Genomic DNA, 25,900 nt, shown 5'->3' on the forward strand with positions numbered 1-25,900 from the left:
TCACATGAAAACATTCAGTTCTTGAGATTTTTTATTTACTGTGATTAGAGACACTATAATTATGAGCACAATCACAGTAATCAGTTAATGTTGTTTGCATGAACTGTAACATTACAAATACACAAACTAAATGATTTATTATCACCACTGACACAGCTGCATGAACAGATTCTCAAATAACCACAAACAAACGTATCGATTTCAACAATATTTTATTCCAAAATAAAAACTCAAAACAAATCACATCAATTGCATTCATCGCTCTTTTGTCGCTGGTTGAATCCTGTCCCGTTACACACTCTAAAAACACTACGACCTCTCAGGGTCAAATATAGGAAAAGGTCAAAGGTCAAGGTGAGGGATTTCTAAAAACCTTTGTGGGAGTTTTAGTACCAAACTGAAGCGCTTCTGCATTTCTGGTCCAACAAATAAACCGCCGTTTTACAAAGTTACCAAAAGCCCTTAAAATAGTGGACAATTTCTTTCTTTTTTTTTTTCTAATTTTTTTGCTGTTTTGCATATATAATGCAGAATCAGTTAGTGCCAGAAAACAACAATAACAACAACACCTGTGAAACAACCGTTTGCAATAAAAATGCACTTCTGATTCAAGTAGAGACGTGTTTGAGTTCAGCCGGGGTTTGTTTGAAGCTTGAGTTTGATGATCTTGAAATTCCACCGCAAAATCAAAGGAAAAAATCCTTTTGATTTCAACCTGGATGTGCTTCTGTGAGATTCACGCTGGACTATAAATAAACCGAAGTGGCATAAATTAATGCTTTGAATCATTTTAATCAGACGTTTTAAGGCAAAGATTTTTTTTCCTGGAAATCTCATTTCCCCTTTTTAGTGGCGAGTCCATCCTCTCAACGCGGGTTTGGTTTGATGAGGGTGAAGCTGGTTTGATGATCTCATGTGCGTGTTATCTGAGGTCAAAGGTCAGAGGTCAGAGGTCACATGCTGGTTCTCAGCTGATGAGATCAAGGGGAAGTTCAGACCTTATTCCTAAACACAAACACAAATCAATCGAACAGATGATTAAGTTCTTCAGTCGGTTGGTGAGTTTGAGAAATGAGATTTGAACAGACAGAAGCTGCTGGACACGTCTGGAGCACACCACAGCGTTTTAGTGCCACATCAAAACATCTAAGATTACAAGATTAAAGTCGAAATGATTCCAGAATAAATTCTATTTAAAATCTTGAAATATTTCGACTATTCTCATAGCATAATAATTCTCATAGTACTTTGATTTTATTCTCGTAATTCTTATAATATTTGGACTTAATTCACACAATATTTCAACGTCATTCTCATAATTCTCATAGAATTTTGATTTTATTCTTGTGTTTCGACTTTATTCTTATAGTTTTTCGTTTTTTTTCTCATAATATTTTGGCTTTATTCTTGTAAAAATTATTGTAATATTTAGACTTAATTCTCACAATACATCGATTTTATTCTTGTAGTATTTAGACTTTATTCTCATAATATTTCGGCTTTATTCTCGTAGAATTTCGACTATTCTTGTAGTTTTTTCTACTTTTTTTCTCGTAATAATTCTCGTAATATTTCGGCTTTATTCTCGTAATAATTCCTGTACTATTTTGACTTTGTTCTCGTAATAATTATTGTAATATTTCAACTTTATTCTCATAGTATTTTGACTTTATTCTCATAATATTTTGGCTTTACTCTCGTAATATTTATTCTCATCATATTGTAATATTTCAACTTTATTCTCATAATATTTCTTGGAATAATTCGACTTTATTCTCGTAATAATTCCTGTTCTATTTTGACTTTATTCTCATAATAATTATTGTAATATTTCAACTTTATTCTCGTAGTATTTTGACTTTATTCTCATAATAATGCTTGTAATATTTCGGCTTTACTCTTGTAATAATTCTCGTAATATTTTGGATTTATACTCGTAATAATTCTTGTAATATTTCAGCATTATTTCTCATAGTATTTTGGCTTTATTCTCATCATATTTTGGCTTTATTCTCGTAATATTTGGCATTATTCTCATAATAATCCTCATAATATTTAGATTTAATTCTCACAACATTTCCACATTATTCTTGTAGTATTTCAACTTTATTTTCATAATATTTCTCGTAATATTTTGACTTTATTCTCGTAGTATTTTGGCTTTATTCTCATAATAATTCTTGTAATATCTCAGCTTTATTCCCATAATAATTAGATTTTATTTTCGTAATATTTCGGCTTTATTCTCATAATAATTTTCGTAATATTTAGACTTAATTCTCAAAATATTTCGATTTTATTCTCGTAATTTTGACTTTATTCTCAAAATATTACAATTTTAAATCTTAGTAATCTTAGATTTTTTTAATTTTTTGACGTGACACTAAAACGCTGTCGTAGGATCATATTCCACTTTCTATTAATGTTTAATAAATGTAATGTTTTCTTTTGATTTCGGAGTGGAACATGTGAGCCAGACGTGTTTGCGACTAGTTTTGTGTGACACCTCTGGAAAAATCCTAGAAAATGACAAAAGCGGAGCAGAGAAACACAGCATCACACACAAACACGTCTGTCTGTAAACAGCAATATGGAACAGCTCATGACCTTAAACCATTCCCATCATGCTTCACATGTACTGAACACACATCGCTGATGATCATCAGCATGCAGTTATAAAGCAGCGAGCGCCACACAAGAGGTCAGAGGTCAGCACTGAAAGGGATTCTGGGATCAAGCATTGGTGAATCTGCAGGTTTGTCTGAAATGGCTGATGATGAAGAATGACGAAACAGGACCAATGCAAGCGTTACACGCGTGACGTTACAGCAGAGCGGCGGCGGTGGCGGCGCATGCAGCGATCACACCCTCTTACCTGCGCCATTCACGCGTCACCTGCGGCAGCTGAAATCTCAGTCTCTTTATGAACCACTACTTTAGTGACGGACATGTCTGGGTGCTGCTCTTTGGCCTCTTTAATGGCCTGAGCCAGAGCCTGAGCCACAACACACCAGCAGAGGGAGACACAGACCACACATCAATCAATCAATCAATCAATCAATCAATCAATTAATATCAATCAACATGTTCTGTTGATATCAGCACACCCGATTCGAAGGTTAGACAATTAAACACCCGCGACTGTCATGCAATCATTGATTACATAAAGATCAGCTGAATGATTATAAGATTTGAAGAGTTTACAGTCACAAGAATCTGCCATCGTCATCATATAACATGCAATTCAAATAAACAACTCAAGCAAAATGAAAAAATGTAATGAATATAAAAGAAAAAGTGTCTATTTAAATAGATGAAGAAACAGATGTCAAACCTGACAATTCTTATCAGAGTTAATGCAGTTTTTAGAAATATTTAAAAATACATTTATGCTTAATGAACCTTAATGCATTTAAAAAATAAATAAATAAAACATTATCCTTGACAAATCATAAACATTTAATGCAGGTGCTTTTTTGTAACATTTTAAAATATGTTCATGGTTGATGAACCTTAATACATGCAGTGTTTTTAGAAGTATTTTAAAACATGTTTATAATGAAATAATATTATAAATAATTTTATAAAAATACATAGAATTTTAATTTTAGGCTAGCAAATCTAATTAGCATATTTTTAGTTTTTTGCGCATCAGCCATCAATGTAAAGGCAGAATCGTGTGTTTAATCTGGTTGTAAGACTGAGGTTTTTGAAAGATAACTATCAGGTTATTTTCATCTAGCTGGTTAACCCACGGCTGTACCTGATCGTGGTCGATGTCTGCATCTCCTGTGATGACGATCCTCTTTTCGATGCGAGTCTCTGAAATGCCGTCCTTCACCGTCTGACAAAACACACAAACTCATTCAATCACAATCAAGCCCAATTTCCAACATATTTGTGAACAAAATATTTTGCCAAAGTAAGAGCTTGACTTTAAAATGTTGAAAGTAAATGTTTAAAAGTGAAGAATTTAAGACATAAACATCAGTATAACGTGTAGTGTAAAGAAGCCATGGTTTACAGTGAAGGAGTTAAGCACAACATGAAGCGCTGTTATAAATTCACTGCAAACCATGACTTCACGGGGCTTATTGCTTTTATAAAACAGTTAATCCATATACATAGTAAGGTTATAAAGTGTAATGATATTAATAAAAACATTATTCTTCCGCCAAACAGTGTAGTTCCTCAGAAACAGTTGTGGTTGCAACAAAGTGGTTGCTGAGCAACACACAGAGGTAAACAAATGTTATGTTTGTAGAGTAATGTACAACAGCTTTGAACGCAGCTCAACCAATCAGAATCAAGGACTGGACATATCCGTTTTATAATAAAAATTGGATTGCAATATCACTTTTTTTTTTAATTTTACACTAAAATTGTAACTTACAGCAGGGAAGTATTTCTGTTTTCATTTTTATAATTAGAGCTAAAACTAATAATAGTAACAATAATAATGACAACCACAATTATTACGTTTTAAGTATTATTACCTTTTATTTAAAAAAAATCTTAAAATATTATCACATTTTTAATTTGACTGGGTTCTTAAAAAGTCCAGGTACAACGTGCTTATAAAGTGTTTATAATCAGGGTTACACATGAGTTTTTCAGCCTGGTTTTCATAAGAGTACTTGGAGATTTAGTTTGGTTCCTCACACTGCACATATGACTCTTTAAATATAACCCTAAAAATAAAATAAAAATATTAATGCATTATATATATATATATATATATATATATATATATATATATATCTTTTTTTTGTAATAAATAACAAAAATAAAAAATAAAAAAGTATGGTAATACTATTATATTTTAAAATAAAAAAGGGTATTCAATAAAATTATTTGGTAGTAAACTTAAAAAAATAAAATGATAATACTTTAAGTTTTTTAATATGAATTTTCATCATTTTAGAACCTAAAATCAGCAAGCTTTTATTTTGCTGGGTTGTTGGCATGCTGCCAGGTTTAGTGCAGCTGATTGTAGAACGTCACTGAAGCACGCAAGTGAATAAAATATCACATTCTTGCATTGTGCATTAAAAATGTCAGTGAATAGACTAGAATTTTGCTTTCAGATCAAAAAGAAATCTCAGCCTACAGTATTACAGTTTGCTGATCTAATATTGTAATTGTGCATTAACAGCTGTCAATTATGTCGGTGCGCAAATGCGCGCTCTAAACTTATTTACAAAGCACATCTTCTTATTTTGGTTGCGCATGCGGACCTGTGTACCACTTATGTGCACCCCTGTTTATAATATAACTATTTATTTAAACAGATTGAAGGATGTAATGCAGTGTTTTCTTTAAGTAATATTTTATATGCTTGATAAACCTTAACATTTTTTATTTAAATAAATAAATAACAGGCATTAACCCTGAAACACAAATCAGAAGGCTGATGACTGGAGCGGTGAGTGTCTGACCTTGGTGATGTGTGTGGTGGTGGTGGTGCTGTTGTTCTCTGATGTGATGGTCTGAGCGCTCATCAGGACGCCTGGATCTGAATCACCATCGGCATCAACCTGCAAACACACACAGACGCGTTACACACGCCGGCACACTAGAAACTGTGTCAGACAGTGTTAAGAGTGCGTTACCTCTGAAGACTCGTATGTGATGGTCTTGGTCTCGGTGTGAACCACAGGAACGTCTTTAAGCGCTTCCTCCGACTGCTGACTCACAAACAGAGAAAATCAGTCTAAAACACTGCAGAAGTGCTTGAATAACCAACACCGGCATCACAGATCAATGTTTTTATAATTGCATATTGACATTTCAGTATTCTGACACATTTTAGGACATTTTCAACAGGAAAAAGACAAAAACCAACTTTTTTTTTGCATGCAACATCATGCATTTCTAAGATGCATGTGATGTTCAGTGTGAAAATCAAAAGTTGGGATTTAAAAAGCAATATTCAGTAATACTTCTGATTTATCTGCACTGACACATTTGAATTTCTGTTTCATAACTGATGCATTTTTGATGTTATTTTCCTGTTTATTTTCGAGAAGCTGCTTTGAAACAATCTGTTGTATAAAGGCCTGTAAAAATAAATGTGACTTGACTTCACAATTGGTTTCTCATTTCAACCATTTGTCGAAGCCAAAATCAGGCAAAACATCCTGAACAAATGGAAAGGTCCAGCTGCTCATGAATAAATTCATCCAGACATGCAGATGTGATGAACGCAGTGTGTTAAACTACATCTGTGATCATGCAGCGTCAGATGAAGACGTGTAATTAATCACACTCATGAGTGAGCGATCAAACACTTCCAATCGTGAAGCGAGAAGAAAGAGAGAGTTTCCATCATTAGTCAGTGCTGCTGTCACACGGTGACCCCGGTGCACACTGGGATTGGTTACCTCCATGTGAGGTACTGGCGAAGCACTGCGTTCGTGCACTTCCTGCTTTATTTCCTGTGCTACTTCCTTCTCATCTGGTCCAGGCTCCAGCTCATGCACTTTTGTTTCCGTAAGGACTGATGTTTGAATCCTTGACTGCTCATTTAAATAAGAACATGATTCATCTTGAGGTTGGTCTTCCATCTGGTTCTGCTCAGCTGATGATACAGACTTCATATGAAGTGGAAATTCTCCATAAGGCTGGACTTTGATGGATTTATCCACAGGTTCCTCTTTATTAAAGAACAAGAGCTGAGAACATTTAAACAAGTCTGCAAACACTTCCTCAACACATTTTTGAACAAAACTTTCAATGTTGTTACGGTGCATCTCATTCTCCAACATCAGGTTCTCCCGCTGTTGGGTTTCTTCCATTGTGGGTTCCTTGTCTTCATCTGCAAACTCAATACTTTGGTGTTTCTGATCCAAGATTTGCAGCAGGTCTTCATCTTCTTGGTTTCCAGCAGGATTCTCTTGGGTTTCTAAGTTGGCTTCTTCTCCTTCACATGACCTTTCCATTGCGATTTCTTTGATTTCACCTTCAACTTCAATAATTTGACATTTCTGATCCAAGATTTGGAGCATGTCTTTGTCTTCTTCATGGTCCATCACGTTTTGGTTTCTAGCAGGAATCTCTTGGGTTTGTGAGTTGGTTTCTTCTTCAGATGAAGCTTCCATTGCAGTTTTCTTGATTTCATCTTCCACCTCAATATTTTGGCATTTCTGATCCCAGATTTGGAGCATGTCTTGATCTTCTTGGTTTCCAGCAGAAATCTCATGGGTTTCTAAGGTGGTTTCTTCCATTGTAAGTTCCTTGTTTTTATCTTCAACCTCAATATTTTGGAGTTTCTGATCCCAGATTTGGAGCAGGTCTTCATCTTCTTGGTTTCCAGCAGGATTCTCTTGGGTTTCTAAGTTGGTTTCTTCTCCTTCACATGAACTTTCCATTGCAGTTTTTTTGATTTCACCTTCAACTTCAACAATTTGACATTTCTGATCCAAGATTTGGAGCATGTCTTCATCTTCTTCACGGTCCATCACGTTTTGGTTTCTAGCAGGAATCTCTTGGGTTTTAGTTGAGTTGGTTTCTTCTTCAGATGGAATTTCCATTGCAGTTTCCTTGATTCCATCCTCCACCTCAATATTTTGGCATTTCTGATCCCAGATTTGGAGCATGTCTTGATCTTCTTGGTTTCTAGCAAGAATCTCATGGGTTTCTAAGGTGGTTTCTTCCATTGTAAGTTCCTTGTTTTTATCTTCAACCTCAATATTTTGGAGTTTCTGATCCCAGATTTGGAGCAGGTCTTTATCTTCTTTATGGTGCATCAGTTTTTGGTTTCCAGCAGGAATCTCTTGGGATTCTGAGTTGGTTTCCTCTTTGTTAGATGGAGTTTCCATTGCAATTTCCTTGATTTCATCTTTAACCTCAACATTTTGGTGTTTCTGATCCCAGATATGGTGCACATCTTCATCCATGGTGTCTTTTTCATGGCACATCACTTTTTGGTTTTCAGCAGAAATCTCTTGGGTTTCTGAGGTTGTTTCTTTCATTGTAAGTTCCTTGTTTTCATCTTCAAACTCAATAGTTTGGTGATCCCAAATTTGGAGCATGTCTTCATCTTCTTCATGGTCCATCACTTTTTGGTTTGGAATCTCTTGGGTTTCCGGGTTGGCTTCTTCTTTTTCAGATGGAGTTTCCATTAAAGTTTCCTCGATTTCATCTTCAACCTCAATACTTTGGTAATTCTGATCCCATATTTGGCGCTTGTCTTCATCCATGGTGTCTTCTTCATGGCACATCACTTCTTGTTTTCTAGCAGGAATCTCTTGGTTTTCTTCCAATGTAGGCTTCTTGTTTTCATCTTCAAACTCAATAATTTGATGTTTCTGATCCCAGATTTGGAGCACGTCTTTGTCTTCTTCATGGAACATCCCTTTTTGGTTTCTAGCAGGAATCTCTTGGCTTTCAGAGATGGTTTGTTCCATTGTAAGTTCCTTGTTTTCATCTTCAAACTCAAAATTTTGGTGTTTATGATCCCAGATTTGAAGCACTTCTTGGTTTCCAGCAGGAATCTCTTGGTTTTGCGAGGTGGTTTCTTCTCCAGATGGAGTTTCCATTACATTTGCCTTGATTTCACCTTTAACCTCAATACTTTGGTGTTTCTGAGCCCAGATTTGGAGTACATCTTCATCGATGGCATCTTCTCCATAGCAGATAACTTTGTGGTTTCCAGCAGGAATCTCTTTAGAGGTTTGTGTTGGAAGCGGAAGATGTTTCACAGCTTCAACAAGGCATCTGCTGTCCGATGCTGGTTCTTCTCTAACTGAAGCCCACGTGGAGCGTCTCCCCATTGCAATGGCCTCATTGAGGGCCTTCATGTACTTCTCCTTTTCACCAGTAGAGGGCGCTTGTGATCTGTCCAGCTCCGTCTCACAGCACACCTCCACCTGTGGAGGAACTGAACTCTGGGACAGAAACAGCACACTTCATGTCACTGTCACAGAGTTCATTACAGAACAAAACCACCGGCTTGTGTCAACACATCAACATACTGGCTTGTTAAACTTGGTGACTTTTAATGCACTTGTTATGTGAACACTAAAAAAATATGTGGACACGAAGTCACACTCGTGTTCCTAGTGGTCCAAAAATTAAATAATGGCCACAAAACATGACTTTCATCAATATTCTCCATCAATCTGCCTCAATTCATTGGATTTTAAACACATTTGCTATCATTTTTTTTTTAATAGTAAAAAAAAAAAGAAAAATTAGAGGTGATTTAAAAAAAAAAAAAAAAAAGTTTAGTATTATGAAATCTGATTAAAAAACTAAATATTACAGAAAACATTTGTTTTTGAAAATACAGATTTATTTCAATGCTATTTTAGTATTATTAATATGCTGTTGTGGTTTTTGCTAATAATTTGAATTAGATTTTTTTTTCTTTTTGTTTTAATTTTAGTTTTAGTAAATTTAGTGACACTACTAAATTTCAGTAATTTAGTTACGTTTTAATAATTTTGTTGTGTTTTCGCAGCAATACATTTCTATATAGTTTCTATTAAGTTTTAGTTTGTAGTTTTAGTTAATTTAGTACTTCAACTTAATCTAAACTAAAATGGGAAAAGATACATTAGCGTCTAGCGGAAATAAAAATAAATAAATAAAAAAAAAAAAAAAAAAAAAAAGTTTCAGTTTTAGTTTTAGTCATTTTGTTCACAAGTATGAGCCCAAAATTCATGATAAAAATAATGCAATGCAGCAAGTGCTTGCAACATAAATCAAGAGGGTCAGGTTTGAGTCCTGTGTCCGATTTTCCCTTTCTAATCTTCATCTCTCTACTGTACTACAATAATGAACAGCTCCCTGGAGAGCAGGTAGGAAACATGAAAATCCATGCATTATTAATGTGAACATGAACTCTCTCTCACACGGGTTAATCCGCTCATTGACTCACTCACACTACCTGCATGTGAATCCAAGCTTCTGCTAAGCCGCAGTATCAGATGGACAAATGCTTTGTGTTTCTCTGGCTTGTCTTGACAAGATTCCTATAATCCGCATTGAGTTTGATTCTAGAAGCGTCTTTATGATCTGATCTCAATCTCCGTGAGATATACAACCCTTGTGTGTTTTTCTTTCATAATTCAGTGTCTCACAGCTGCTATTTCAAGCTTGAGGAAACAACATAAATCTGTAGATTTACTAAAGGTCTTACAGCAGTAATATGACCTATGATGAGAGAATGTCAAATACATCAACAAATCAAACGGCCGCTCGCTCTGGAAAAAGAGTCAAGGCCCTAAATCAGCCTCTAATGGGTCATTTATAAAAAACAGCACAAATACGGACGATCATAAACCAGCAGCAGATGTTCAAGAAAGAGATAAAGGCCTGGATTTACAGAAATGTGGAACAGCAACAAAGAGCTCTCACAGCAACTCAAATATATGTGATTAGATCAGCAACAGAAATGTGAAGAGTATCATAGAGTAAATGCTGTATGTGAGTTGAATTCATCTTATTAATCTCTGAGACGTTTCCAAGACAGATTAAACCCATCCTGATGAGCATCTCACAGTCAGACGGGAATCTCCTCTGAGTTTGCAAACTCAGATAACGCCGCTCAATGAAAACGCTGAGGGTTTCATAAAGCTCGCGGTGGGAGACGTGTTTACTGTGAAAGAGAGAGTTGAGGGCTTTCCAGATTATGGCAAAAGTTGGATTCCTGCTGAAGTTCCCACGATCCTCTGGCACCACAGTAAATAAGCTCTGAGCTTCACAACACTACATCTGATTAAATCACTTTCATTTTTCCTATCAGATCCACTTCCAGACAGAAACATAAAGAGGTTTGAATTGAGTGTTTAGGGTGAATCTCATGAATATGATGATATTACACCTCACATAAGAAAAAAAATGTATATATATAATGTATTTTAGTGTTGCACGGTATACCAGTAATTAAAAAGTATCGCGATATCCTGCTTTTAAAACCGAAAATTGTAAATACACAACACAGTATTTCTGGAAAAAATAAATAAATAAATATCATATAATCAATTCTTTATCAAATCTAATTATCCTTTATAAATTCATTAAACATGCTTTTGATTATTAAAATATAATGAAACGATTAAAACAGAATCCCTAAAAAATGAAAAACAGATCCACAAACAAAACTGAATTTGAGAAAAATAATAAAATGTATTTCATAGGGCCTTAAAAACTTAATTTTGGTTTAACTTTTTATAAATTGCTGTTTTATTCTGCAAGTTTCATGATTTTAATTAATTAGACATGTTTTTTGACTATTTTTTTTTAAATGTAACAATTAAAATAGAGTCTAGAAAAATTTAAGTCGAATTTAGGAAAAAAATAAAAGATTTCATAGGGAATCTTTACTTCATTTGTCTTTGTTTTATTGTAGTTGTCCTTTAGTTTGTTATTTGTTATTGTTACTTGCATCTAGGTTCTTATTAATAACAAAGATAAAATAACAAAACATGACTGTCATGATAGACACTGTAGTGTGAAATAAAATGACTATATCATGAAATAAGATTTGACTTTATCCTTTAAGCTAACTTACCAATATTTTAAGTGACACTTGCATGTGATTATAATTTTTTTTTTTTTTAAAGGGGGGGATGAAATGCTTTGTTTTAATAGATAAAATAGCTATGATCACCATTTGGATCATCTATTATTCAATTACTTTTCCTGTTGTTTTTTTTGTAGTATCGGTTCAGCAGTAGTAACGTGATATTTTAGTCAGGTATCGTATCAAAGTCAAAAATCTGGTATCGTGACAACACTAATATATATATATATATATATATGGTGAGATTTAAAATGTAACATTTTACAGTAACAAACAACTTAAATGAAGTGAAGTGCTGTAACGAACTGCTATAAACGAGCAGTAAACACATGTGTGTGATATATAGTAAACCGTAGTGTCTAACCTCCTCACTATCAGCCTCATGTTCTGGCTTTACTGGAACATCTTCAGGTTCGGCTTTAACCTCCTCTGACATCTGCAAACACAGAGACACAACAGATAAACATCAAAGAGACGGGTTAGTTAAAGTAGTTACCTGTGTCAGTGGATGGTGGAGTAAAATGTTCCCTTTAAAAAAAAAATAAAAATAATAATAATAATAATAATATATAATTATATATTATATAATATTATATATATATATATATATATATAAAACAAAACGAGTGATCATGCAGTAATAATCATCAGTGACATGATGTTAAACAAAGAGGATGACTGTAAACAAACAGTATGATTTGAACTGAATTAAATACTATAATTCACAAAAAACAAACTCAATCCACTTATAAAACTAACAAATGCTTTAAATCCAACAATCAGGAATGTTTTATTGGGTTAAACCATTTAGCACTCCATTATGAACCAAAACAAGCTTAACACAAGCCGGTGGACCAGTCGAGTTAGTCTTCAAACCACTGGAACTAAAGAGCGGAGTTTAAAGCAGACAAATCTGATGATATTTACTCACCCTCATGCCATTTTAAAACCATCTTTTCCATTTCTTTTTACTTCGACAGACTTCAAAAAGGACAAAAGTCACATGATACCAGTGTTTTTGTATTTAAAAGATCTGAATGAAGATTCTTCAACAATTTGTGTCCCACAGATGAAGGCGAGTAAATGATGACAGAATTTATTTCTTGGTTAAACTATCTCTTAGTGCAGCTTTGTCTATTTCTGTTGTTAAATGATCATCAGTGTCAGTCAAATCTCATGTACAGGCTGATCTAACATCAACGTCTTACTTCCTGTAAGTGTACAGGTTTAATCAGAGACGGGTTGTTCAGTCGAGGAGACGAGGACAGTCTCCTGTCCCACTCGTTCACACCAGACGCTTCACAACGCATCTCCAGAAACGACCTCTTCAGCTCACTGACGCTCAGCTGATGCTGCACGAGTTCTGTGGGCGTGTCTGTCTCCTGACCCACCAATCACAGCACAGGGAGATCAATCAAATGGGGCGGAGCATAGAAAGATTCCAAATGAATAACATTAAATGTTCATTCCTGCATTGCTTGTTTGATTCATGCAAGGGCTTGAAACACTCAGAATAAAAATAACTATGTTAACTGCAACTCTGAAACTGTTTGAAGCTGTTTAAAACTTGAACTACTGAGAAGTGCTGTTAGATTCACTGCAGTACTAGTTATTAACTAGCTCATATGCTGATCATATGAGCGGTTAAACACACGACAGCTCATGCGTCACCAACCTCCAACATGAGATTACTGTGCTTGACAAACACATTCTCTCCTTTAATCCGTTTTATGAAACTATACTAGAAAAAGAGGGAAAAAAAGGAAAAAATTCGGAATGAATCAAAGATTCAGTGACTCGTTCATAAAGACAGTCACTTGCTTCATTTCTGAATGAATCAGCTGTTTGAATGAATCGGTTGAGTGAATGATTCAACGACTCCACGTCTATTCAATGCTTTTCTCACTTAAAGGAAAATTGAAAGATAATTTCTCAGCAAAAACTGATGTGTGACTAATTAATCAGCACATTATGCAATTAGACTAAAAAATATAATCACTTGACAGCCCTAGTAAAAACCTTTTCAGCAACAAAATCCCCATCAGAACGGTTTTGATACTGGTTACAACACATTTTGCTAGCAAAAAACGAAAACAAAAGTAAAAACACGGCGATGATGGATGATTCCTGTTGAAATGGCTTTAAACCAGCCTAAGGAGGTTTGCTGGTTTCTCATCCTGACCAGCTCAAACTAAAACCATCAAACCACCTCATACTGGTTTCTGTTCTCAAAACAGAGTGTCAATACCTGTGTCCTCATGTCAAAGTTGTCCTCAAAGTCAGACTATAGGTATAAGAGGTATAAGTTGAAAGAGAGGATGTGAGACATGTTATGAACTCATTAACAACAAAAACACAAGGTACTAAGAATAAAAGTGCACTGGAGAGCAGCGCAGACACACCTCGGTTGCTGATGAGTCGTCATCATAAGCGAAGTCGGTTTGATCGCTGTCTGTCTGTTTGATCAAACAACGTCCCAAAAGATCGCAGCAATAAAGGAAAAATTCTCCCGATCAGACTTTACTCAGATCATGATGGACAACAAGTAGATTATGAGGATGTGACTCAAGATGAAGGAAGGTCTGCTGTTCACAATGCGACACAGATGATGAGAACATGAACCTGACGTGAAGCATGAGAACAGTGGTGGTTCTTCATACATTCTGCGACATGCATCAGACAAGTGAGGATGACTTTTACAGAAGACAAACCTTTCACAGATGGAGGTTTGATTGAATGCTTTATGCATGATGAAAAACATGCATCAGACAAGAGCAATGCTCTTGTGAAATAAACCAAGTGTCATCCAGATATGGGTAAACTACCTAACATCTAGTAAAAATGAGTTGCACAAAAAACAGCAGGCGCTTTCCAAAGATAGATGGTGCTAAAGTGTCCCTTGACATGTTTTAAGAAGTGTGCTGACAACTATTAGATAAACCTACAGTATGATTAACATAGGATGAAAATTAGCTGATCTTAAATTTATTATTCTATGTATTATTTTTAACCCTTTGGTATTGTTCATCTGGGAGTCACACTTGTGTTGTTCACAATCAAAAGTGAACGAACATCTGAAATGTAAAGTTTTTTATTTTTTAGTAAAATCAATGTAATTTATTTTTGTTCCATAATACTTTAGTTTGTATTTTGAGAGAATTTCATAGTAATAATGAATATTTACGCAATAATGCTCCCCCACCTGAAAATATACGATTTTTTATAGTACTTTTCAATTACGGCAATATTTCATGTTAAAACATAGACAATGCCTTTAATATCCAATTTCTGAAGTCAGTTAGTGCCATCTGATGGGGTAAAAAAACAAAAACAAAAAAAAACATCTGCAATTCCATGGTTTATCCACTAGATTCCTATATAGCTCTATACAACAGGCTTCTCTAGTTGTTTTTAGACATAATGACTTACTTTCATTAAGTTGTGGATTTGGATATATATGTAGACATTCTCAAAGACAACTTTTTGTAAAAGTTTAGATTTTTTTTGTATAAAATTTTGTAACAAAAATTAAACCAAAATGTGACAGAAATGATCAGGAATGTGTCTTTTGCACTATTAATATTTTAGAGTGTCACCCTTTCATTGCTGTGCACTTTTGCTGTGGATTGTACACACAAAAAAATTCTTTGTATTTTTGCATATTTCCCATTTATTTCCAATGGTGGTCATTTTTGACCGGGAACAACATAAGTGTGACTATTTTTTTCACAAACATTTAGCTTTTTCTAATCAAGTCCATAATTTTTTTTTGTTCGTTTGTTTGTTTTTTGTGGTCACATAGCGACTGTCATTAAAGTCATCAAGTTTTGTACCATTCCAATGATATTTATATATATGCACTACCGTTCAAAAGTTCGGGGTCAGTAAGACTTGTAATAGTCTTTAAAGAAGTCTCTTATGCTCATCAAGGCTGCATTTATTTGATTAAAAATATAGAAAAAAACAGTAATATTGCAAAATGTTTTTACAATATAAAATAATGTTTTTTTATTTTAACATACTTTAAAATAGAATTTATTCCTGTGATGAAAAGCTGAATTTTTATCAGCTGTTACTCCAGTCTTAAGTGTCACATGATCCTTCAGAAATCATTCTAATATGCAGATTTATTATTAGAATGATCAATGTTGGATAATATCAACAGTTGTGCTGCCAAATACTTTTTGGAACCTGTGATTTTTTTTTTTTTTTTTTTTTCAGGATTCTTTCATGAAAGTTTAAAAAGTACAGTGTTTATTCAAAATATAAATATTTTATAACAATGTAAATTATTTATTATTAACTTTTAATAAACTTTTAATTATTAACTTAATACATCCTTGGTGAATAAAAGATAAAAGTATTAATTTCTTAAAAAAAAAACAAAAAAAAAAACAATAAAAATGTACTGACCCCAAACTTTTGAACGGTAGTGTATATTTTTTTCCATACTGCCCAGCCCTACTTAAAATATATTATAATACATGCAGGATTTGTAGTCTATTTGTGGAAGATCTCAAGCTTTTTCCAAACAACAACAAAGACAATAATCCCATGGAATGGCGTGAATGAGAACGGACAGATGAAACACACTCTCTAAGCTCATTAGACTGATAAAAGTCCAAACACAGGCGCCGGATCAAGCAAACACACACGCACCTCGTCGTCTGAACTGTCCTGGAAGCCCTGCGCCAGAGAAGAACCGAGAGACGCCGCCTTGGGCTCCAGATAGCAAAGACACAGTGCCAGCGGGAAGGAGAGCGTGAGGGCGTACGGCACCGAGAACGAGGTGGAGAGCAGGAAGAAGAAAATGAAGAGGAAGCAGGGGATGAGCGAGGGCGACTTGATGGGCATGAAGTGATGCAGGCTTTCGGGGAGGAAGCGCAGCTCGGTGAGGTCGGGGAAGCTCAGGTAACCGTCCTCGTCCAGCAGCGAGGACAGATCGGGGAGGTGGAGCGAGAAGGAGAAGAGTGTGCCGCCTCTGCTGCGGCTCTGGTCCAGCCTCTGCTTACGGGCAGAGAGAAGAAGAGCTTGCTCCTCCAGCAGGGCGGCTTTACGATCGGCTTGGGCCTGACGGCGCCGGCAGCCCGCGGTGGTTTTGGCCGGACTGACGGAGGCGGCACGCTTGCGGCTGCTTTCCCTGCGTCTCCTGCGGACTTTGGTGGACGAGACGGGAGAGGATGGGAGGGAGAGTTCAGATCCTAATGGATCTGATGAATATGGACACGACTAATGATGATTGCGGGAGAAAACGGTGTAGGGAAAACGTGTATGTCATATATGCATGTTTGGAACAAAAATGTGTGGTCAAAAGAAAACATGAGAGCTTGTTAGTAAAGGATAGAAAACAACAGTTCGATAAACATCACTGATCAAAACTACCGTGGCCCCCACAAATGCTAATGCAATTCTACACATTTGTTTGTCGTTCTACACATCAGCTGTTTCAGCTCTTCTATTACTGCAAAAATCATAATAGATTATTAAATTGTTAAAGTTTTATGAATTCAATTGGTTAGACACCCTTTTTGATTATTAAAAAAAAAAAAAAAATTAATTAATAAAACATTCAGTAAAATTAGGAGATAATCAAATAAATTCAGGAAAAATAAAACTTTTTATAGGCTTCAATTATTATTAAAACTAAAATAAATAAATGATTGTTTTTTTAATTCAGTTGATTTTCAAAAGACTTTTTAATTATTACCTAACTATTAAAATAGAATCCAATCAAGAAAATTAAAAGGTAGAAACTGCATTTGAGGGAAAAAAAGAACAAAACTGAATTTTGGAAAAAAAAAAAAAAAAAAAAAAAAAAAAAAAAATCAAGCATTTCGTTAGGACGATATTATTATTAAAATTGTAATAAATTATTACATTGTACAATTTTTTAAGCAATGAAATTAATTAGAGATCCTTTTTTTATTTTAAAAAATTACATTTCTGTAAGAATTTGAGGAAAAAAAACTGAATTTATGAAAAAAAAACCCCAGCATTTTCTAGGGCACTATGAATGTTAAAACTAATACATTATAAAAATGTATTAAAAGGTTTTATTAATTAAATTGAAAACTAAATTTGAGAAAAAAATAAAATAGAATTTTGGAAAAAATAAAACATCTCGTGAGGGCACTGTTAGTTTTAAAACTTTAATAAATTGTTAAATTGTAAAAGTTTTATCAATTAAATTGATTTGATCCTTTTTTGTTATAAAAATGACAGAAATTTAAGAATTTGAGAAAAAATGAATTTGTGAAAAAACAGAACATTTAAAGTTTAAAATGTAATAAGAAGTTTAAAAGTTTTGTAAATTAAATTGATTCTAAATCTTTTTTGATTTAAAAAAAACTTTAGGAATTTAATAAAAGTAAAATTCAATTTGAGAAAAAACATTTTGTAATGTGTTTTTAATGTTAAAATCTTATTTTTTTTTTAATTGTAAAGGTTTCATGAATTAAACTGATTAGACATCTATTTTAATTATTAAATGTATAGAAATTCAAGAAAATTTTAAAATGTTTTTTTTTTTTTTTTTTTTTAAGATTTCGAGGAAAAAAACATGGTTTAATAAGGCCCAAGTCATAGTATAATGAAACAAACCTCATAACAGCAGATCTGGTCATCAGTGACACATTAAAACAATCAGGTGTCATTTATATTTGTTTGCTGGTTACCTTGGTGACAGAGATGGGCGGGGCTTGTTCTGATTCATCACTGTTCGTTTTATTCTCCTCCTCCACGGAGTTCATCTCCTCTGCTTTCTTCTCTGGCGTTTCTGTGGCGATGAAGTCATCCGTAGCAACATCGGGTTTGTCGTTCTTGCCGTCGTCATGGTTGACCGTCGCTGGCGCTGATCACACAGATTAACATGGTTACATCACTCAGATAAACCATCTACACAGAGACTGAGAAATCCTCATTTATGCAATGCTCACATATGACTCAATTTGATTCTAAATTTCAGAGATTTCATCCGACATCAAAAGGGAGGAGCAAATGTTAACTATGCAAACTGCTTTGTTGTAGGTTAGCGTGAGTTAGCGGCGTTACGCACTGCTGTCCATGCTGGCTGTGACGGTGTGCCGCCTGCTGGCCGATCGCTGGAAGTGCGGCGCCGCCCGTGAGATCTGAGCGCTCGCGCGGCGCGTCTGTGCTTGCGTTCGCCCGCTGTAGCGGAACTTTGAGCCCAACGACAGGAAGCGCTTGGGAGGAGCTTCAGGAGAAACCAGCCTATCAGAACACAAGAATCACACTGCTAGTTAATGATCGTTAACATTTAAACATTTACATTACGCAGGATGTGTCTGATGCTTTCAAAACTCTGACCTGAAGAAGGTGTGATGCTCCACACAAACTTTCCAGAGTCTCTTTGCTGCTTTGTGATTGGGGAGTTTAAACCCGATTGTGCTCTCGAACTGCTCCAGCTGAATGAAAACAGAAAGACATGCGTTTCAAACATGTTTACACCAACAGCTGTTGATCATATGAACAGAACGAGATGCTGTCTTACCTCTCCCGGCCGGACCTTGATGTAGAAGTTGTTCCTCTTGTAGGAGATCTTGAGTATTTTGGGCCAGGCGAAGCGATTGATGCGCAGTTTATCTCTGTAAACGAGGAGGCCGCTGGAACAAACTCCCAGCATGATCTCCACACCCTCCGAATCCTGACAGACACACACACACAGATCAGTCCATCACTTACTGTCACAGGAACCGCTTCAAACACTCACATCACGATGACAAAATGAAAAAAATGAGATCACGACTGGGTTATTACAGTTAACTAACACCATACTGAAAAGTTTCTCATTACTTGAAATAAGTATAAAAAATAAAATACTGAAACTAAATAAATAAAATGACCAAAACTGACAAAAATTACTAAATTACTAAAAATGTACTAAAATTAAAATAATACTTTTTTATATTTTAAATTAGATTCTATTTTTATATTTTCATAATTTTTTTACATTTCATAATTTTGTTTTTTGTTTGTTTTTACAATATCTATCTATCTATCTATCTATCTATCTATCTATCTATCTATATCTATATCTGTATATATCTATATATATATTTTTTTACTTTTAAGCTTCTTTAGTTTTAGTTATATTAATACCTTCACCTAAATTCTAATTTTCTAACTTCACCTTCACCTCTTTTTATTTCTGTTACTGAATATTAAAAAGGGACAAAAACACAACAAAAACGTTAAAATTAAAGTGAAATGTTATATAAAATATATATATAAAAAAAAACAAACTAAAACAAAATATTTATAAAAATTATTATTTAATAAAAACTATGCCAGCTAAATTATATTTTTTAAAGTTTTTTCACTTTCATTTTTAAATTGCTTTCAGGTACTGATAATATTTTTTATTTTATTTTTATTTACTTTTATGTCGCACAGAAATTAAATTAGGTTCAGAATCAGAACTTGTCTCTTTGACAAATTAACTAACAAATTAATACAATTAATAATAAATGAAATGTATATTTTTTTAAATACAGAAACAAAAAAATAAATAAATAAATAATACTAACATTGACAAAAAAAAAAAAAAAAAGACTAAAATTAAAATAATCTCAAACCACTTCACTAACCCATAAAATCCCAGTGTTACTTTTGTATTATTGATATAATATAATTTTTTAAACATTTAAATTAGATTGTTTATATTTTCTTTATTATTTTATATTTAATAGTTTTTTTGTTTATTTTTAAATGTCTATATCATTTTTTTAAAGTTTTACTTTTTAGTTTCTTTAGCTTTGGTTATTTTAATACTATAACTTAAACTAAACAAAAATAAGAAATCATTTTCATTTTATTTCTGTTAACATTTATTATATATATTTTTTTTTAAATGGACAAAAACACAACTAAAACTTTAAAATAAAATCAAATGATATATATATATAAAGCTAATTCAAAATATTAATAAAAAACTATATTATTTAATAAAAATTATACCAGCTGAAATATAGTTTTAATATATAGTTTAAAAGTACTACAATTACTAAAACTAAAATAAAAATAAATCTAAATCTAAACAGAATTTATTTTCAAGTAATGATAATTTTTTATGGCTTCAGTTTTGGTTAACCATAAAAACCCTGATATGGACCAATTTATGAGATATGGAGTTTTTGTCCTTTTAGGACCTTGACAGTCGTGGTCATTTTGAACCGATTTTGTACTGAAAAACCTCTCCTTTTATGTTGCACAGAAATATAATCAGGTTCAGAATGAGAACACGTCCCTTTAAACAAACATACACCAGAAGACAATCAAACGAATCAAAAACCAGTGCACCACAACACGAGCGTCTGCAGCATCAGCATCGGCGTGACTCAGCGAGAAAACCACCAGCGCCGACGGGAACGTGACGAACGACACTGAACGAACTCACAATGGAGAACGAACTCACAATGGAGAACAAACTCATGATGAAGGTGCGAGCCCCTCATGTTGATCTGACATAAAGGACGAACAACGCCTACAGCTGCAATACGGCTGAACAATGCACTGCAGCACAATGACACGCCGAAGACCTTCATCATCCTGCTCACGCAGACGCACAAGAACGCTTTAATGATCATTACGGACAAGCACGACACCTTCACGACGTCATTCCAACACGCATGTATCCACAAACACAAGTCACACGCATGCACAGACGCCGCACAGCATCTTACCTCCTCCTGCACCGCTGCTAAACACTCAAACAGCCGCCCGACCAGCTGAGCCAGCGGAGGAGGGGCGAGAGACAGAGACAGACAGAGAGAGAGAGAGAGATGGGCTGCAGCAGCCAATCAGAACAGCAGCATGCATGTGCATTAACAGCAGCGCAGAGATCGTTCATTTATGATCAGCTGAGCAGAACCTGAACGCATGTCATTTAAAGGTGCAGTACGTGATTTCTGAGAATATTTGAAATCATTAAAACAAACACGCCTCTACCCAGATGATCACTCACACCCCTATCTTGATAGCTCCGCCCACAAATTCATATACACGCTATGGAAAACAGGCACCTCCCCCATTATGAGTGGACACGCCCTTACTGCCAATTGGCTGGAAATGTGTTCTGCTCAGTCCAATCCACTTTCAACAGCGTTTCTCGGAAATCACTTTAAATGCCCGTGCTAATTAAATATTTGGGCTAATTTGATGATGTTTTTATTGAATGTAAAACATAATTTCACAATCAGTGTTATTATCTAACAAGTCTAAAATGTTTAAACAAACATTATGAACTGATAAATCCACATTAGAAATCTGATTGGATGAGCTGCTGCTGAAAAAGTAGGCGGGACTAATGCACTGTATTCAAATGATGCCCCGCCCACATCAGCAGTGCTGGTTCTAGAACTATTTTTCCCATTGTGATTTTTAAGAAAGTCTCTCTTAAAGCACTATGAGCCATGAATCAAACACGATTAGCTGTGAGGAGAATCACAACATTACTTAGATTTGAAGCAAGAAAGTAAATGAAAGTGTTCTGAGGGTGTAGGGAGACTCAGTTACGTCATTTGAGGTGCTTAATGAGAGCGGGCGGAGCTAAAGATCTCTTTTGCCACGTGACTCGCTGCAATTGGAGGAATTTTTGCACAGCATCATGGGTAATGTAGTTTTTTAAACCATGAATCTCAGTATTACACAGATGAATTAATTCAAACAAAAACAAAACCCTGAACCACAAAACCAGTCATAAGGTTAAATTTTTTTAAATTAAGACTTATACATCATCATCATCTATAAGCTGAATAATCTTTCCATTGATGTGTGGTTTGTTAGAACAGGACAATATTTGGTCGAGATACAACTGTTTGAAAATCTGGAATCTGAGGGTGCAAAAAAATCTAAATATTGAGAAAATCACCTTAAAGTTGTTCAAATAAAGTTCTTAGCAATGCATATTACTGATCAAAAATGAAGTTTTGATATATTTACGGTAGGAAATGTACAAAATTTCTTCATGGAACATGCTCTTTACTTAATATCCTAATGATTTTTGGCATAAAAGAAAAATAATTTTGACCCATACAATGTATTTTTGGCTATTTCTACAAATATACCTGTGGTACTCAAGACTGGTTTTGTGCTCCAGGGTCACAGCTTACATCAAAATACATTTTAAAGTGTTTCTTTTATTGCACTTTATCCATTTATAAACTATAGATTTCAATTCCAGTGCATATCTTTAAAGAGTTTTTTCTCTTACACACAGCAACATTTTACAGTTTTATTCCTCTCTCTATTTTTTTTTTTGTCTGTTGACAGTATTTTCTGATTTATGAAATAATAAACAGAGAAATCTAATCTAATATGCCAACAAAATCAAACAAGAAACTTGAAACCAATGTTCAGATTTATGCTCTGGAAATGTATGCAAATTAGCACATGTTTAATTAGATAATGAATCATTTGCATATTCAGACATAACATTTCAGAAATCTTGTATTACAAAAACAATCATCTTAATGCACTGCAATTATTAACCGCTGTAATGTCAAAACGAGCTTGAGACGAGCAGCACTGCGGCAGGTTAATGAGAGAAGTGTTAGTACAGCAGACACACACACACACACACACACACACTCTTTTACCTTGGCACGATGCAGGTCGACTCCATACATGGAGAGTTTCTTTGCGTTTTCCAGGAACAGCATGTCAGCTTCAGCAGGAGTCATTCCTCTGTAAACACACACACAGATTACTGCTAAACGAACTGTTTAACACACACCAACAGATACTGCGTGTTTGCAGGTGGATTTTTTGAACACTTCAAAGGAATATGAAGGAATTCATTCATTCTCATCCTTAATTACTTAACACTTACTTAATTGCTCGACATGACAGATGACTTCAGCTGCTCTAATGTTTAGATGTTTACATACACAGAGCACTCTCTGTTGTGCTTGCGCTTCTGTCTGTGTATCAGTAAACAAGGCAGGGCATTGTGGGTAGAGACAGGCTTAGTGAGTCTCTGTGATCAGACACTGACTGACACGGATCTCTTCATCATTAATGAGCACAATAACCACACTGAGCTCCATGAACACATCTGACCGCCAAGAAATAAACATCCGTCTCTCCACCACTGACTGACTGACACTCACCACTGCTCTTACCGTTAACGCAATCGGGTGTTAATTAAATTAAAATAATAATATAATAATAAAATAACATGCATGAAAAGCTCAAACTTAAAAACTCAAAACATTAGAAATGTTGCTTTGGAAACTAACTGAAATCAAGTTGAAGTACTAAAATTACTAAAAACTAAAAATGAAATAAATAAATTGAATGAAAAAAATACAATGAATTATAAAAAAAAACAAAATAAAATAAAAAATAAAAGTCAACTAAAATATTAAAAAATACAATAAATTATTGTGAAAGAACACTGATAGTGATTCTGAAACCGGTTTATAATTAACTTAAACTAGAATCATAAAAACATTTTTGTTCCTTGAAATAAAATAAATGTTAACAAAAAAAAAGTATTTTATCTAGTTGCCAAGGCAACATTTATCATTTTAAATGTACTAAAATACCTAAAAATAATTAATAATAAAAATAAAGATATATTACTAATAAAACCGACAAAACATAATAATAAAAAACAACAAAATAAATAAAACAAAAATAAAAAAAGAATATTTTTATATTTTAATGAATGTATGGATAATATAAAAATAAAAGCCAATTAATTTATTTAAAAAAAAAAATTATTGTAAAAGAACACTGAGTGATTCTGAAACCGGTTTATTATAATTAACGTAAACTAAAATCATAAAAACATTTTTGTTACTTAAAATAAAATCAATGTTAACAAAAAAAAGTATTTTATCTAGTTGCCAAGGCAACATTCATTATTTTGAGGTACTAAAATAACCGAAAATAAATTAATAATAAAAAAAACAGACATATTACTAATAAAACTGACCAAAAAAATAAAAAATAAATAAATAATTAAAATTCATATTTTAATATTTTAATGAATATATATATAGATAATACAAAAATAAAAACAAGTTTAAAATATCAATAAAAACTACTATAGTTTCTCCACGATACATAAATAACTGAACAGACTCTCCACAAATTAATTTCTGTTAATACTTCATCTCTAATTATTGCCTCTTTCTCAAGTATTATGTAAATACACATATATACAGCTATATATACAGTAAATAAGGCACAAATCTGTACATAAATCTTCTGTTCCAGATTCATACACATTATTATTTAGTTTAAGTCTTTATTTAAATGTTTTTTTTCTGTTCTCATGTCAGATAATGTATGCATGTATACCAGTAGCATCTTAAAAAACCACAACAAATTCCTCGTGTGTTTGCACACACTTGCCGAATAAAGCTAATTCTGATTCAGATCTGAACATCTGACAGTCACGTGGTGATGTTAAAACTCACTTGTAGCTGCGGTGAAGCTCCAGGACCTTCTCCTCCAGCTCTTTGGTCTGGTTCGGGGCCAAACGCATGTCGCTGATATAACTGGATCCCTGCAGGTCAGCGTCATAGTCGCCCAGCTCCGACTGGACCGTGTAGGAGCCCAAAACCGTGTGTGTGGCGAAAGAACACGGCAAACGTCCAGAAACAACGTCATCCCTCAGCTGCAGGCACAGGTAATACCTGAGACAGAAAGAGAAAGAGAGAGTTTATGCATCATCCAGCTGAGATCTGACAATTATTATAATTTTTTTTTTTGTGAATTATTTTAGCTTTAGTTTAGGTTACTTTAGTACTTTTTTTTTTTTTTTTTTTTTTTATAGTTTTAGTGAAAGTGAACTATAATCCAAGCAGACCTGGTGATGTCCTCGGAGAGCTGCGCTGGATCGGGAGGATAAAACTTCACGTTGAAGGCAAAGTTCCAGGGACCAGCTGAAAAACACGAAAACTTCCTGTAAGAACTTGAAGACGTTTAGATGGAGACAAAGAACGACTCTGTTACGAAAGGACATACTGCTGATCTGCTTCTTCATCTCTTTGGAGCAGTCCAGCCAGCTCTGTGGGAAAAGCAGGAGGTCTGTCATTGAAAAACAGGCTGAGAGACATCAAATGAAATGAGTTCAGAAGAATACGAGCTGACAAACACCTTTTGGTTTTCAGCATCCCGGTACGTAACGCCAAAATAGTCCTTCTCCAGGAGATTCAGGTGGTCGCAAACCTTATCGAACAGAGCCTGACCTTTTGCTCTTTTCTGTCACACATAAACACACGCAAAGATTCATTAAAGGGACAGTTTAGACAAAAAACATCATTCTGTCATCATTTACTCGCCTCATGTCACTCAAACCCGTATGATTTGATGTGAAAGACGAATGAAGATTTTTGGTAA

General features: G+C 34.3%; 1 protein-coding gene across 8 annotated transcripts in view; it reads right to left on the reverse strand.

Annotated features, from left to right (window-relative positions):
• Positions 1-853: 853 nt before the first annotated feature.
• The window catches only part of epb41l3b (erythrocyte membrane protein band 4.1-like 3b), a 47,349-nt gene continuing 22,302 nt past the window's right edge, over positions 854-25,900 (reverse strand). For 3 of the 8 annotated variants that reach the window (XM_051127332.1, XM_051127306.1, XM_051127296.1), the window contains exons 4-23: positions 25,658-25,762; positions 25,526-25,568; positions 25,368-25,443; positions 24,976-25,194; positions 23,146-23,233; positions 21,232-21,276; positions 19,041-19,193; positions 18,857-18,954; positions 18,585-18,760; positions 18,205-18,380; positions 16,190-16,759; positions 13,933-13,986; positions 13,779-13,814; positions 11,895-11,966; positions 6,384-8,888; positions 5,613-5,687; positions 5,439-5,537; positions 3,764-3,844; positions 2,876-2,995; positions 854-1,005 (exon numbers count right to left, since the gene is read on the reverse strand). In XM_051127332.1, the coding sequence (XP_050983289.1) occupies positions 2,885-2,995; positions 3,764-3,844; positions 5,439-5,537; positions 5,613-5,687; positions 6,384-8,888; positions 11,895-11,966; positions 13,779-13,814; positions 13,933-13,986; positions 16,190-16,759; positions 18,205-18,380; positions 18,585-18,760; positions 18,857-18,954; positions 19,041-19,193; positions 21,232-21,276; positions 23,146-23,233; positions 24,976-25,194; positions 25,368-25,443; positions 25,526-25,568; positions 25,658-25,762 (4,782 nt within the window). In that variant the 3' untranslated portion in view covers positions 854-1,005; positions 2,876-2,884. Of the gene's footprint in view, positions 1,006-2,875; positions 2,996-3,763; positions 3,845-5,438; positions 5,538-5,612; positions 5,688-6,383; positions 8,889-11,894; positions 11,967-12,738; positions 12,913-13,205; positions 13,272-13,778; positions 13,815-13,932; positions 13,987-16,189; positions 16,760-18,204; positions 18,381-18,584; positions 18,761-18,856; positions 18,955-19,040; positions 19,194-21,231; positions 21,277-23,145; positions 23,234-24,975; positions 25,195-25,367; positions 25,444-25,525; positions 25,569-25,657; positions 25,763-25,900 lie in introns of all 8 variants that reach the window. The other 5 variants (XM_051127315.1, XM_051127341.1, XM_051127324.1 and 2 more) reach the window with 5 other exon arrangements.

The sequence above is a fragment of the Labeo rohita genome, chromosome 2 (assembly GCF_022985175.1).
Source record: "Labeo rohita strain BAU-BD-2019 chromosome 2, IGBB_LRoh.1.0, whole genome shotgun sequence".
NCBI classification, from domain to species: Eukaryota; Metazoa; Chordata; class Actinopteri; order Cypriniformes; family Cyprinidae; genus Labeo; species Labeo rohita.